This window comes from Tupaia chinensis, unplaced genomic scaffold (assembly GCF_000334495.1).
Source record: "Tupaia chinensis unplaced genomic scaffold, TupChi_1.0 Scaffold000429_1, whole genome shotgun sequence".
Taxonomy (NCBI): domain Eukaryota; kingdom Metazoa; phylum Chordata; class Mammalia; order Scandentia; family Tupaiidae; genus Tupaia; species Tupaia belangeri.
The window spans coordinates 573,550-588,628 of NW_006159934.1; the positions used below are offsets into that span (position 1 = coordinate 573,550).

General features: G+C 46.1%; 2 protein-coding genes across 5 annotated transcripts in view; one reads left to right on the forward strand and one right to left on the reverse strand.

Annotated features, from left to right (window-relative positions):
- Positions 1 to 459: 459 nt before the first annotated feature.
- On the reverse strand, positions 460 to 6,520 carry DNAJC30 (DnaJ heat shock protein family (Hsp40) member C30). Of its 2 annotated transcripts, XM_027774391.1 has the most exons (2): positions 5,830 to 6,520; positions 460 to 996 (listed from the first exon to the last, which is right to left on the reverse strand). In XM_027774391.1, the coding sequence occupies exons 1-2, from the start codon at positions 6,442 to 6,444 to the stop codon at positions 982 to 984; spliced, it is 630 nt and encodes a 209-aa protein (XP_027630192.1). In that variant the 5' UTR covers positions 6,445 to 6,520; the 3' UTR covers positions 460 to 981. The 2 variants fall into 2 exon arrangements, with proteins under 2 accessions (XP_027630192.1, XP_006155033.1); XM_006154971.2 differs by lacking the exon at positions 460 to 996 and having other exon boundaries at positions 5,054 to 6,520.
- Positions 6,521 to 6,593: 73 nt separating this feature from the next.
- BUD23 (BUD23 rRNA methyltransferase and ribosome maturation factor) overlaps positions 6,594 to 15,079 on the forward strand; it is an 11,830-nt gene continuing 3,344 nt past the window's right edge. For 2 of the 3 annotated variants that reach the window (XM_006154973.3, XM_014590311.2), the window contains exons 1-10: positions 6,594 to 6,701; positions 6,791 to 6,828; positions 8,163 to 8,258; positions 8,349 to 8,431; positions 8,531 to 8,627; positions 11,744 to 11,840; positions 12,953 to 13,003; positions 13,430 to 13,515; positions 13,706 to 13,751; positions 14,073 to 14,131. In XM_006154973.3, the coding sequence (XP_006155035.1) occupies positions 6,654 to 6,701; positions 6,791 to 6,828; positions 8,163 to 8,258; positions 8,349 to 8,431; positions 8,531 to 8,627; positions 11,744 to 11,840; positions 12,953 to 13,003; positions 13,430 to 13,515; positions 13,706 to 13,751; positions 14,073 to 14,131 (701 nt within the window). In that variant the 5' untranslated portion in view covers positions 6,594 to 6,653. The remainder of the gene's footprint in view (positions 6,702 to 6,790; positions 6,829 to 8,162; positions 8,259 to 8,348; positions 8,432 to 8,530; positions 8,628 to 11,743; positions 11,841 to 12,952; positions 13,004 to 13,429; positions 13,516 to 13,705; positions 13,752 to 14,072; positions 14,132 to 15,079) is intronic. The other variant, XM_027774389.1, reaches the window with a different exon arrangement.

Genomic DNA, 15,079 nt, shown 5'->3' on the forward strand with positions numbered 1-15,079 from the left:
CCCCCGGGGGGTGATTTCTTGCTTTCTGTCTGTCTCTCTCTGTCTTTCTGGCGAGTGTACGCACCCTATAGCAAAAAAAAAAAAAAAAGAGAGATAAAATGTCTCAGCTTGAAAAAAAAAATGTCTCAGCTTCTCCCATGGCAAAGCAGCTATGTGAACACAATGGTGGCAGGTTTTCTTCCTGGTTTTTTTTTTTTTTTTTTTTTTTTTTAGGTTTTTGCCCTAACACACATGCACGTACTGGACAGAGAGGGAAAGTGAGAAATCATCCTCCAGGGGGATAGCCATACTATATTCCCTTCTCCATTCCCCTCTTGGGCTTTTTTGGGCACACGCACACATGTGCCCGGTGTGATTTTCAAGCCTCTGGATTCCAGATTCAACCATGTGCGAGTCCAGTGCCTTAACTATCATATCACCTGCTGGCCCTGAGTTTCTGATTTTTTGAGAGGTTGGAAATCTGTATTTTCATGAGGAGTCTTCAAAGTTTTGAGCTTCATCTAAAATTTTTATTAGGATACTTAGTCAAATACTACCTGCAGGTTGGCTGTGGCCTGATCAACCACAAATCTGTATGCTATTGGTTCTCTTGAAACAAGGCTTCTTCAGTAGCAGTGGTTGCCTCACAGAGCGGAGCGTATGAACGTTAAAGAGACTTAAAAGGATGGGAGGGAAAGTCTACCTACCTCAAGACTGACAGGACCCCAGGTTCAAAACAGTGAGATGGCTAGATCTATAGTGTCACTTGGACCTTACCTCAGAACGGGTGATGAGAAATAAACTCTGCATGGACGTGTCTGCAAGGTCATGAGGTCCAGACTCAGATCTCACTAGTTTTAACCCATCGACAGAGGGACACTCAGCTACTCTGCACAAACTCATCAGGACTGCCAGCTGGATCCAAGAGCTGAGCTGCTGAGGGCAGGCCAGACAGGTCTTCCCCTTCAATCTTGCTCACAGGCAGGTGGCAGTGTGACTTCATCACAGGGCTGAGATCTGGGAGGAGATAAAGGTCAGGATAGAGTCCAGTTTTTTTGTTTTTTAAATTTTTTTGCCAGAGGATGCATACACTGCCCAGAGAGAGAGAGAGAGAGGGAAAGGAAGAAAGCACCTCAGCCCCCCATGGGGAATAGTTACCCTGGAATCTCTTCTCTTCCATTTCTCCATCCTGTTAGGATTTGGGGCACATTCACACATGGGCCTGGTGTATTTCTCAAGCTACTGGTTCTGGGACTCAAACTATACAGCTGGCCATGTGGGATCTGGCTGCCTTAACCATTGGGCTAGGGGGCTGGCCCTAGTCCACTTATTTATTTTTTTGAGAGATTTTTGCTATAGGGTGCATGTGCTTGCTGGAGAGACAGTGAAAGAGAGAGACAGAAAGCGAGAAATCACCCCCCCTCCAAGGAGATGGCCACACCACAATCCCTTATCCTCCATTCTCCTCTTGGGATCTTGGGCATACATGTGCACACGTGCCCAGCATGTTTCAAGCCAGGTCTGAGACTTGAATGGCGGTCAACTATGTTGGAGTCCAGCAACATAACCATTACTCCATCTGCTGGTCCTGAGAGGCTATTGTTAAGCATCTTGGCTCATACTGAGACCATTACAGAAGCCAAAGGTGCATCTGGTGAATGAAATGTCAGAACCTCAAAAGGAAGCAAGTAGAACAAAGTCCTACTTCATCAACCCTGGGATCCATGAAGGGGCATTTTCCTCAATAATAAAGGGCAACAGGGAGTGGGGGGACAAGAGGTGGCATAGTGGTTAAGGCTCTGGACTTCCACATGGCCAACTGCAACTTGAGTACTGGACCTGGTGGCTTGAGAATCACACCAGGAACATGGGCATGCATGCCCAAAATCCCTACAGGAGAGTGTAGGAGACAGGACTGTGGTATGGCCACCTCCCGGGGGAAGTGATTTCTCACTTTCCCTCTCTCTGATGGGCATGTGTGCCCTAAGGTAGGAATAAAAAGGCAATGGGCCAGCAGGTAACATGGTGGTTAAGGTGCTGGACTCCCACATGGCTGACCACAGTTTGAGTCCCAGACCTGGTGACTTGCTTTCTCACTTTCCCTCTCTGTCTGTTTCTCTGGTCAGATTAAAACATAATAATAAATAAAATAAATAGTTCTTAAAAAAAAATATATATATACACATATATATGTGTGTGTGCATGTATATGTATAGGAACAGCAGATGGTGTAATGGTTATGTTGCTGGAGTCCCATGTAGTCAACCACTGTTCAAGTCCTAGACCCAGAGGCTTAAAACTCATGCCAGGTACATGGATGTGTGTGCCCAAAATCCTGAGAGGAGATTGGAGAGAAAGGGATTACAGCGTGGCCATCCGCTGGGGGGCACGTGCCATATAACAAAATCTTACTAAATATATAAATAAATACAAGGCAACAGAGGGGGAAAAGTAGCTTAGCTCAGGAGGAATAAAGTCCTAAGGAAGACAAAAGACAATACCATAATTGTCTAGACATGCATCTTTGATTCCTGCTTTGTTGTTTGTATCTCTCCATTTACGACCTGTGCTTATTGCTTCCTTAGCCCTGTGCTGTATTAGCAAGCACTGCATATGTTCCCACCCCTACAGCCTAGGGCAAGCTGGGCCCCTCTGACTCTAGTCTTCCATTTTAGGCCCAAACTTCTGGGGTGTTTTGTTTTAGTTTGTGACCAAAAGAATTAAAAAGACAGGGACCAGCAGTTAGTGTAATGGCTATGTCGCTGGATTTCCACGTAGTCTACTGCGGTTCGCGTCCCAGACCCAGTGGCTTAAAACTCACGCCGGGTGCATATGCTTGCGGGCCCAAGATCCCAAGAGGAGAATGAAGGGATTGCGGCGTGGCCATCCCCCCTGGGGGGCGATTTCTTGCTCTCTGTCTCTGTCTGTCTGTCTGGCAAGCGTATGCGCCCTAAGGCAAAAGCCTCTCAAAAAAAAATAAATAAATAAAAAAGACAAGTTGGGTATATCTAAGCCTTCCTCCAATATCAGGAATTGAAAAATAGTCCCTAAAAGGCAGGAGCTACTGTCACAGTTTACTTTCACCTCCCCTTTTTAGGGCAAGTTAGGAAGAAAAAGGAAAGGCCCAAGAGGTCAGGAAAGGGTGAGGGGGATGTTACCATGGGAACCAGTTGGGGTCTTTCAAAAAGCCTCCCACACATTTCTCTTTCCATGGAAGGTCCTGACTGTTTTAGGGAGGGCAGAGAGCAGGATCTCTCAGAGCTCAGCTTTGGTCTAAAATGAACAGGTTATTATGGTGGACCTAGTTCTGGGCTAGGGGATGGGGAGAGACTTAGAGCTGAATGATAAACTTTTTGACAATGCTGCTTAGAGTTAGACAAAATGTTTGGGAATGTTTCAGAAGCTCCATTTGAAACCTTCTAGAACTTTCTATATATCTCCAGGTTCTGGGGCTATGGGGAACATTCTTGGCTGTGATATTCACCAAGGGATAACAAACTTGAGAGTCTCAGTCAAGGAGCCCATGTTATTAGAGATTTCTTGTGTTTTTTGTTTTTTTTGGAGAGGGTTTTCGATATAGGGCGTGTGCGCTCGCCAGACAGACAGAGAGAGACAGAGACAGAAAGCAAGAAATCACCCCCTAGGGGGGTTGGTCACACTGCAATCCCTTCTCCATTCTCTTCTCGGGATCTTGGGAACGCACGCACACATGCCCAGCATGAGTTTTAAGCCACTGGGTCCGGGAAACAAACTGCAGTCAACTACATGGGAGTCCAGCGACATAGCCATTACGCTAACTGCTGGTTCCCAAGACTTCTTGTGTTTTTACAAACCTAAGATAGCTCAAACTCTTTTGATAGAAACAAAATGCCCTTGCACCAAGAATTCTATCATGTCCTGCTTTCTTGGTTGAGAATCACTAGCTTCTTACATTTTGCTGAGCTCCACATCTTAGTTTCTATTTCCAAAAGAACAGACTTTCCCTTTTGTTTTCCAAATATGAAACATAATAACATTAAATGTTCTCCTTAAAAGTACATGTCTCCCTTTCCCCAAACCAAGACTCCCTGAGCTAAGCAGGTCTGCAAAAGAGTTGGCTAAAATCTCCACTACTGAATCATAGGCGCTTACCCCGAACCTCCAAAGCAAGAAAAAACTGAATAGTTTTCAAGAGGGATGAAATTGGACTAGGCTCTGGATTTAATCTCAATTTACACAAGGTTTTTATACTTTTTTACATAAAACACTGAGTTCAGGAATTGGTATTAATGTGTAAAAGTACTTCTGGCTTGTTTAGACCCCAAACTTGAGCTCTCATTCTTTTTTCTTTTTTAAAGAATTATTTTATTTAACTTTATTTATTTATTTTAATTTGACCAGAGTGACAGCAGGGGAGAGAGAAAGTGAGAAAGTAAGCTGCTCGGTCCATGACTTGAACTGTGGTCGCCATGTAGGAATCCAGCACCCTTAACCACCACGCCACCTGCAAGCCCCTGAATTCTCATTCTTGCTGTAAACCTTCTACAAGGGTTTCTTTGTCTCCTATAGCTTTACACATAGGTTACCCCAGCACAGAAACATTCAAGCACCTACATTCAAGCACCCACTCCACATCCTGTTACTCAGGGTTGAGAAGGCCTTACTACGGCAGCTCTGACCAGGTGATGACCAGCTGTTTAGCTTAAGTAGAAACAGGGTGAGAAAAAGAACCAAGCTTCTGCCAGCTCTGTGTAAGACACCTAGTCTCCACCTCAAATAGCAAGCCTCCTGGCCCTCAGTAGTGCTATCTGTCCAAACCCCTGAAGTTTCCTAGCCTCAAGCAGCCTTGTTTCAAGAACTTGGCTTGTTGGGCCTGTGATAGACACTGCATATTAAACAGGAGCACAGGCCATACTCCAAGTTTGTTGCTCTATTTCTGGGAGGGGATGAGGTGCAGTTAGCAAAAGAGATGGTGGGTAAAGGGAAGACCAGGTGGCAGGCACACTGTCCCAAGGATAAACTTGGCTCATCTAATATCATGTTATACACACTGTGAATTACAACTATGGAAAAAAAATAAAGCGTGACAAACCTCAAGAGAGCAAACGATTTACTCTTCTGCTGCCATGCCCAGTGTAAATTCACCAAGGTCATACATCAAATATGGGCATGGGAACACTCATTCCTTATGCTTGATGACCTTGTTTTCCATTTCCACATGCCACAGACAGAAGGGAGAGTGTGGACTTGACTACAGGGAAATGGCAAGCTTTCCACAGATTACATTCTTACCCTGGGTCAGGTCTCATGGAGGGCTTGGGGAACTCACAGAAATATAGTTTTGGACAACCCCAGAAAATTTCTTTTGGCAGCCAACAGTTGGTCACATTGCCCGTTTCAAGGTTAAAGAGGAGCCCCGAGACATAAACGTGCGGCTGGAGCAGATAAATCTCCCTCGGGGCTTTACAATATAGCTAGAGCAAGTGTTCCAGAAGTTGACAACATCAGGAAGGCAACTTCTGGAAGCGGGTACCCAGAGACTCCAGAAAACCCTTCACTCCTGGGCTTTCGGGACTCTTTCTTCGGGCCTCTTTCTTGGGCACAATAGTCTCCTTTTCTGGCACATTCAGTATGATGTGCAGGTTACACCACCTGCTAAGCGAGGAGGGTGGCGGAGGGCAGGGGGGCTTCAGTTCCTTCGGACCCCAGCAGAGGTAGACTACGGAAAACCACGGGTTCAGAAGACAGAAAAAGCCGTTTTCTTGGGGATGGCTGGGGGCAGCTCCCCTTCCCTCCTCTCTCTCATTAAACGCGAAAGCCGATGATGATGAAAACTCCGAGGAAAAGGAAAATGAAAACCGTGTCTCGCACCTCGTCCCAGCGGAAGCCCTTGTTGGCTCGGTCTTCCTGCTGCTTGCGAAGGGCCTCCCGTCGGGCCCTTAGGCGCCGTTCGCGCTCTAGCTGTTCTCCGTAGTGCGCCTGGTAAAAGGCATCAAAGTTGAACATCGGGCGGTTGGCGCCGGGGGCGGCCCGACCACTGTCGTAGGCCCGAGAAGCTGTTGGCGGGGTGCGGGGAGAGCCAGGGTCGGCTGCGGAAGCCTTGGAGGGCCGGACGCCGGGTCCGCGCAGGTCCTCGTCGCTGAGCAGGCCGCGGTCATACTTGCGCCGGAGAGTGGCACTGCCCAGCACCACGTAGGCCTGGGAGATGCGCGTGAAGCGCTCGGCAGCCTCGGCACTGCCCGCGTTGCGGTCCGGGTGGTAGAGGAAGCTCTGCCGGTAATAGGCCGCCTTGATTTGCGCCTGTGTAGCTGTGGGAGGGACGCCGAGAAGCTCATAGAGCGCGGTGCGCGAATATGGGCCGTCGCTCCGGGTATAAGTCCTCGTGCCCAGGCCCGGATCCGATGACGAAATTTGTGGCGGTCCACAGGCCTGCCACCACCTCCACAATAACTGCCGCGACCACCACAGACCGCGCGTGGCTGCCATCTTGAACTGATAAGGCGGGCGGTGTAAAATGAACTGACCAATAGGAGGCGCGGCTTGGTCTCAGCCCGCCGGCCCTATAACCAATAGGGTTAGAAGGAAGGCGGGGAGAGAGGTTCGCGCATGCGTATTACGAGGCGGGAGCGGAACTGATGACATAAAAGCCAGGCTCTGAGAGACGCCAGTACCCGGCGTGCTGCTGAAGAGTGAGGATGTTGTCTCGCGGCCGGAGACCGGAGCACGGCGGACCACCTGAGCTGGTGAGGCGTTTGGCTCGCGGGCTTTTCTCTTAGGCCTGCCGCGTTAGATTCATATGCTACCTGTTATTTCTCTTTATTTTCTTCCACAGTTTTATGACAAGAATGAAGCCCGGAAATACGTTCGCAAGTGAGCGGAGCCTGGATATTGTGTAGCTTTCGGGTGTCGGGAACCGGCAAGTTGCCCTGATTTCGGGCATTGCTTGGAACGCATGTAGAATTTGGGAGTGGGAGAAGGGAGAGGCCTGAGTGTTGATAGTGTTTCTGACCCCGGTAAAGTCACCGAACAGTCTAGGCCTCGGAAACCTCAGCTTTGAGGGGGTGTGCGTGTGTGTGATAGTACCTACTGTTCTAGGTGGTTTTCAAAGATCAGTGCGACAGCTTGTTTTAAATGTGTGGAAAAATAGGCAGGAGGCCTATATTATTTACCAGGACACTGGTAAAGTTTCAGTACAATTGGGGGGAAGCGAATTGATATTCATAGTATGTTTATTGTATTTGTATTATTTAGCTAAATCTTTGCCACAGCCGCTAGTGTAAGCATTGTCTGAGTTTCATAGCTGATAGTTATTTGTGCAACTACACAATCATTTTGCAGGTAAATGCTGGAGTAGGTACTGCAAGCCTGCCTTTTCCAATTTAAGCTATTCTGTAGAAAATTCTGCAGATATGCATTCTCTCCTTTCAGTTCAAATTAGCGTCCAAGAGTGAGCTCAGCAGAATTCTCTGGTCTAATTGTCTTTATGTATCAAATGTAAACATTTTTCTAGCTGAGGGACTTTGGGGCTTTTCCATTTGGATTCTTTCCCTTGATCTTGTGAAAGCCACGTTTACTTTAGATCTGTTTTGTTCACTGACTTGGTATGGAAAAATGTAAACTATTTTAGTGATTTTTTAATGTTAAGTATTGAAGTAATATTTTTGTCACATTGGGTTAAGTAATATATACACAGTGGCTTAAATGAACTGTTAATATTTATTTTCTTTTAATGGTGTCTATTGGAAAGTCATGTGGTTTGCATTACGTTTCTTATGGACAGGTCTGCTGTAGGTTTTTGTTGTGCATTGTTGATCTTTATGTGTGGAAGTAAATGCATAGATAATTTTTCCAGAAAAATGTTCTTAAATCATAGAGCATCAAAACCTGGTAAGAGTTGCAGATATCTGATGTTTATTATCTGAATGGCTTGTCCTCTTCAACTCTCTTTGTAGATGAGTTATAATTATGGTTATAACTTATGTCACAACAAAATAGCATATTGCTGCATTATGTGGACTTCTGGGGTCACTTTTAAATAGTTGTAGTTGAGTTTGTTGAGCCCAAGTTAGATTTACCAGATAAAGGGGTCAGGGAAGGGTACCTAACTAGAATTGTCTCTTTTCTTTCCTTGGCCTTTTCTGGCCTGGTGGAAGTATTAGCCTAGGCAGCTCCTTTACCACTTGCTTGTGTTTCTGCCTTCCCAGCTCACGCTTGATTGATATCCAGACCAAGATGGCAGGACGAGCATTGGAGCTCCTTTATCTGCCTGAGGGTCAGCCCTGTTATCTGTTGGATATTGGGTAAGATCCTGAGACCTGGTTCACATTGTCTAGGCAGTGGAATGTCTTTGATATTCACACTGAGTCCCTATTTGATTGTCTCTCTTCCAGATGTGGTTCTGGGCTTAGTGGAGACTATCTTTCTAATAATGGACACTATTGGGTGGGCATTGACATCAGCCCTGCCATGCTGGGTAAGTATGTCCTATTTGGCATCAGGACAGGTTACCCTCATGAGTATGGAGCAGCTGTAGGTATCGTGTGTTTCTCTGACTTCCTCCTCTTCAATTTAGATGCAGCCTTGGACCGAGACACAGAGGGAGACCTGCTTCTGGGGGACATGGGCCAGGGCATTCCCTTCAAACCAGGTTCCTTTGATGGTTGTATCAGGTGAGGGCCTCCATTTCCTTCTCTTAGTTTTATAGGTCAGTGCTTACCAAACCTGGCTGTGTAACAGTCGCACACAGAATACTTAGAAATAAACGTTCTCTGAGGTTTTCAGATTTATAAGGTCTAGCAAGGCTCCAGAAAGCTTTTTTGTTTGTTTGTTTGTTTGTTTTTGAGAGGATTTTGCTATAGGGTGCGTGTGCTCTCTAGAAAGACAGAAACAGAAAGACAGAAAGCAAGAAATCACCTCCCGGGGGGGGCTGGCACGCTGCAATCCCTTCTCCATTTTCCTCTCAGGATCTTGGACACGCATGCACACGCGCGCCTGGCGTGAGTTTAAGCCACTGAGTCCGGGACTTGAACCGCGGTCGACTACATGGAAGTCCAGCGACAAAGCCATTAGGCTAACTGTTGGTCCCCAGAAAGTTTTTTAAATAGAATTACTTATTTTATTTATTATAATTTTTTTTTAATTGCTATAGGCTTATGTGGACTTACAGAGAGAACCAGATAGAGAGGGAAAGTGAGAAAGTAAGCTGCCAGGTCCAGAACTTGAACCATAGTTAGCCATGTGGGAGTCCAACTGCTTAGCCACTATGCCACCTACTGGTACTCCCCCAAGAAATTTTTTTTGTATTTCAAAACTGTTTGTCCCTGGGATCATCTTGCATTGCCAGGTTCAGGCTCCTCTGGTATGGAGTCTGTCTGCTTTGTGTGTATGCATGGGTGGGGGTGGGGTCTTTGAGCCTCTAGGAGCCATCTTGTGGGCCCTAGCAGCCATCTTGTTTCCTTTTTGAAGAACTCCAGTGGAGTGGGCCCAGACTGCTCTAAACTCCTCAGTGACTTGGGAATCCTTTCTAAATTATCAGGGTCAAATTTTGAGCATGTGCATGGTACCTTAACAAATTTTAGAACATTAAAATTGCTATTATAATCACTTTTTCTTTTGTGTTCTGTGGTAAGTTCTGTTTACTGTTTGGTGTAGTTTTGTTCATGGGAGTAGAAGTAGGGAATAAGGAGGTTAAAGTCATTACATGGGGTTGTGGGGAGATCTACTTCAGTGGTCCAGGTTGAATGATATAAAGGTGGAATAGAGGCCTGTGTAAGGAAAAAAATTAATATTATATCTGGGAACAAGCGAGGGTGACATTTCAAGGGTATTTATTGTTTTTTAGTAATGATTGGATGAGATGTTAGCTGCAGAATACCAAAGGCCAGTGGTATAATCTGTCTGTGGCAAACTTTTTTAAACATTTGTTGTATGTAAGACACTAGACAAGGTGCTGTGGAGTATTGGAAATAAAAGTCCCTTTTTTTGGGGGGGGTTGCTATAGGGCGTGTGCACTTGCCAGAGAGACAGAGACAGAAAGTGAGAAATCACCCCCTGGGGGGATGGCCACGCCCCATGGGCATGCACGCACATGTGTCGGGCGTGAGTTTAAGCCACCAGGTCCGAGATTCGAACTGTGGTTGGCTACATGGGAGTCCAGCGACATAGCCATTACGCTAACTGCTGGTCCCAGAATAGTGTTTGGTTTATAAGATGTGGGCCAAGCAACTTAACATAAATCTGAGTGTGGCGTATGTACTAGGGAGGCATGGAGCCCACCAGTGTTGTGAAGAGGAGTGAGAGCATAGAAAAACCTGTACTCACTAGAGAGACAGAGAGAGAAAGTGAGAAATCATCCCCCCAGGGGAATAGCCATGTCGCAGTCCCTTCTCCATTCTACTCTTGGGATTTGGGGCACACACGCATGTGTGCCCAGGCTTGAGTTTCAAGCTACTGTGTCTGGGATTCAGACTGCTGTTGGGCATGTGAAAGTCCAGTACCTTAGCCACTATACCACTTGCTGGCCCCACTCCTTAAGGTTTGCTTTTTTTATTACTATATTTTTAGATTTTTTGCTATAGGGCATGTGTGCTTGCCAGAGAGAGACAGAAAGCAAGAAATCACCTCCCAAGGGTGTCCCAAGGTTTCAATTCTATGAATTGTGAAGACTCTTAAAAAGTACAGTAGAGAGACCAGCAGTTAGCGTAATGGCTATGTCCCTCGACTCCCACATAGTTGACTGTGATTCGAGTCCTAGACCCGGTGGCTTAAACTCAAACAGTGCACATGTGTGTGCGTGCCCAAGATCCGAGAGGAGAATGGAGGAGAAGGGATTGCAGCGTGGCCATCCCCCGGGGGGTGATTTCTCGCTTTCTGTCTCTCTGTCTCTCTCTGTCTGGCGAACGCACGCGCCCTATAGCTAAAACCTCTCCAAAAAAAAAAAAGTACAGTAGAGAAGCTGGCAGGTGGTGTGGTGAAGAGCTCTGGACTCCCACATGACTGACTGCAGTTTGAGTCCTAGACCTGGTAGCTTGTTTTGTCACTCTCTTGCTCTCTCTCACTCTGTCCCTCTCTGGGCATGTTAAAATAAATAAATGAATAAAGATAAATACAATATTTCTTTTTAAAAAGAGTATAGTAGAAAAGAAAAAAGTACAGTGGAAGGAAATAACTTATGAGAGCAAATGCATAAGTACTGTAAAGTGTTTGTTCATATAGAGGAAGGGAACAAGGGAGAGTAAACAGACAAATTTTACTTGCTGACTAATTTTAAACTTGAGCTGGATATAGAAACAGGGTTGGGGTCATCTGGTGGTGTGGAGGTTAAGTCTGCTGGATCCCACATGGCCAACTCTGGTTCAAATTCTGGACCCAGTGTCATGAAAAAAAAAGAAAAAGACAGCCGCGTTTGCTTATGTGTACAAAATCTCAAGAGGGAATTAGAGAAGGGATTGCGGTGTGGCCGTTCACCCTAGGGGGTGATTTTTCATTTTTCTCCCTCTGTCTTTATGTCTATGGTGAGTGCACAAAACCCTGAGACCAAAAAAAAAAAAAAAAAAATTAAAGTTTCTTTTATATTGGCTGAGGGAAGTAATGCTGCCCTTCTGTATATGTGGTTTGGTCCAGTGTTGTCGAATAGTGACCTGGAGTGGACCTGTGCTTTCAAGAAGAGCTCTGGGCAGGGGGCTTCACCTGAAATTCCTCCATGTATAGTGGCAGAGTCCATGGTGAAGAGACTGGGGGGAACAATGTGGAGCAGTCTGTTCTGACTAGGTCCCTTTCTTTTTAGCATTTCTGCTGTGCAGTGGCTCTGTAATGCTAACAAGAAGTCCGACATACCTGCCAAGCGCCTGTACTGCTTTTTTTCTTCTCTTTATTCTGTTCTCGTGAGTATGAGATGTGGATGGGCTGCCTGTCCCTCCCTTGCCCTGCAGTTAGAGTGATGAAGTCAAGGTGTCCCATAATGGAAAAGCCACTCAGATGGGATGTATAGGCATGGACTTATGGTTACTTCTGTACGGTTTCTTATACTAAACAGAAGCTCGAGTTCAGTGTGCTGACAGTCTCTAATCAAACCCAGAATACACCAATAATCAAAATTGGAGACCAATTTACTAACTTGAAATAGGACCTATGTCTCTTGATTGCATTTCTTGTGTCTGCTATGCTGAATTGTAATGAGAAGGTGGTTTTGGGGGCATGGACTGAGCAGAGTGGAGACGAAGATGTGTCCAGGCCACATAGAGTACGCCTTCCAGAGTGCCTACTGCCTGTGACTCCCCACTACTCACTCCACTGCTGGTGTGTTTCCTTGGATGGGACACAGGGTGATATTTTACCACTTGGAGAGCCTTTGGTAGCTTTAGCTTATCTTCAGAACTGATGATTGGTTTCAGTTTTTACCAGAATTAGGTGATAGTTAAGGCCTAAGTCATAAAAGTGAGTTATTTTACTTTTTAAAAGATCTGGTTTTTTTTTTTTTTTTTTTTTTTGTATTCCCTTAGCACCTCCCTTCCCCACCAAGTTTCCTAGGGTAGATTACTACTGATCTTTTACATTACATGACTTCTCCCACATACACATGGGTGTTAACCTGAAGTTCTGAGGGCCTTTGTTTGCCCTTCTTTCTGCTGAGATGCTTTTTCCTCGTCTGTTTAAGTAGTCAGTTTTCCACTGGACTCATATCTCTGCTCAACTGTCCTTCAGAGAAAGGCTTCCTTGAATCAAAAGAGAACTTGCCAGTTCGTCACTCTCTAACACTTTATCCCAATTAGTTTTTGGCACATGTCCCTATAACAGTTAGTTGTTTTTCCCACTGTAACATGAGCTCCAAAGGTTTAGGGGCTATCTCTTGTTCATAACTGTGTCTCCAGCCATAAGAACAGTGTCTGCACATAATGTGAACTCAGTAAATATTTCATGAATGAAGGAAGGGCATAGTGTCTAGTTCCTGACCTTAGGAGGTTTTGTAAGATAATGATGTTTTTGTTGCTCGTAGGTTCGTGGAGGCAGAGCTGTCCTGCAGCTGTACCCTGAGAACTCAGAGCAGGTGAGCCCCTCAACCTGCAGTTCAGAGAAGGGGGAGGGACCTAGATCAGGTAAGCTTATAAAGTACAGACTTAGAAGACAAATGATGAACTGTTCCTTACTAATAACGCAAATGAGCCTGGCTTCCAATTGGTGATCTTACTTCCAGAGGTTTAAGTAGAGAAATGGATCCCTGGCCTACAATATAAGAACTAGAGGAATTGCTTTGTTCCATAATTCTCCTGCATGAGGTGTGTGCCATGACTGGTTTTAGGCTGCACTTTCCTTTGTGCCTTTTTGGGGATTTGGTATTGGCGAAGTCGGATAAAACTTCCAGTCCTCCCAGGCAAGAGCCATCCTGGGAGCAGACTGGTTAATTAAGGGAAGTGGAGATGGAGCTGTCTGTTCCTCTATCCTTCCCTGCCTGACTCACTGTCTTTCTCCTCAGTTGGAACTGATCACGACCCAGGCCACCAAGGCTGGCTTCACCGGTGGCATGGTGGTAGACTACCCCAACAGTGCCAAAGCAAAGAAGTGAGTACTGGGGGCCAGTGTACTGCCTGGACTTTAGCATAGGGTAGTAGTGTTGCTCTTTCAGGTCAGTCGGTGGACTAGAGTGCTATTGGGGTATATCATCAGGGCCCCAGGCAGGCAGGAGGAGAGGATGAGGGCTTCTCTCAAGACTTTATGAAGCTGGTCTTCACTTTATACTTTTTTGCTTCAGGTTCTACCTCTGTCTGTTTGCTGGGCCTTCAACCTTTGTGCCAAAGGTAAGGGACCTTGGATGGTGCATGTCGTTTGGATTCCAGACAGTGGGGCTCAGCCTGAAGAGCATGCAGGAGAACACATACTAAAGCATAAAGCAGGCCTAAGCCCCAGGGTACAGAACCTGGCATGGCTAAATTGTCTATAATCTGAAGACAGAGACCTCTGCTCTTTAGGTCCCTGAAAGAAGTGTTGTTTTTTTCTTGTAGGACTGGGCCTCCATGTACTGGTTCAAAGTGTTCAGACCTGGGTCCCCAGGTTCTTGGAATAGGGCAGATGGATTGACAGATCTCTAGGATGATCTAAGACCTCTTTGATTCTTACAGGGGCTGAATGAAAATCAGGATGAAGTTGAGGCCAGGGAGTCCACCTTCACTAATGAGAGGTAAAGCGGTGATTGAGCTCTGCTTCAGAAGTGGGGGTGCTGCTGTTGTTTGGTAGACTTGACTGTTTTCACCCAGGCCTTTCAAGTGTAGCTGTGCAGTGACACCAAAGTGGTGTTAGAAATGGAGACAGTTTTTGGCCTGTGTCTGCTCCTGCCTTGGGCTGGGGACCTGGGGCCCCCAGGATGTCTGGGGGTGGCCATGTAGCCTTGGCTCCCTTTATTAGCCTGCACACACCCCTTCCTCTTGCCTTCCCTCTTGCCATACTTTACAGGCTGTCCCCTTCTTTTCTGAGGCTGTCCTCTACTTATATCCTGGACTCCATCCCTTCTTGGCTCCTGTGTCTCTCCCTTCCCTCTCCTTTATCTTTAACTGTATTCTCTTAGGTCATTTCCATCAGCACACCAGTGCCAAATCTGTGGTCACTTCTTAGTCTTGTCTCTTAGACTTGTCTTTTCTGTCCTTTTCACAACTGACTGCTTAGTAGTTCTGACACAGCTGATCATTTACTTTTTTTTTTTTTTATTTAAAGAGATTTTGCTATAGGGCACCAGCGCTCACCAGAGAGAGAGAGACAGAGACAGAAAGCTAGAAATCGCCCCCCAGGGAGATGGCCACACTGCAATCCCTTCTCTGTTCTCCTCTCGGGATCTTGGGCATGCATGCACATGTGACCATGGTGAGTTTAAAACCACCGAGTCTGGGACTTAAACCACAGTCCACTACATGGGAGTCCAGCAACGTAATCATTATGCCGTTAACACTCTCCAGTTACCTCTAGGGTCTCACCTCCACCTCTGATTTCCCAACGGCCTCCTAAGGAGCCATACCTTTCTCCCCCATTTTTACTATCCTCAGTCATTCGTTATCTTTCCTTCTTTCTCACATCCAGTCAGTCCATTAGCAGGCCCCGCTGTCTCATTCCTTGATGTATATCCTAGTGCTGAACC

What these genes read in the sequence shown, in the direction of transcription:
- DNAJC30 (XM_006154971.2), bottom strand. Translation starts at nt 6,444, where the DNA reads ATGGCAGCCACGCGCGGTCTGTGGTGGTCGCGGCAGTTATTGTGGAGG.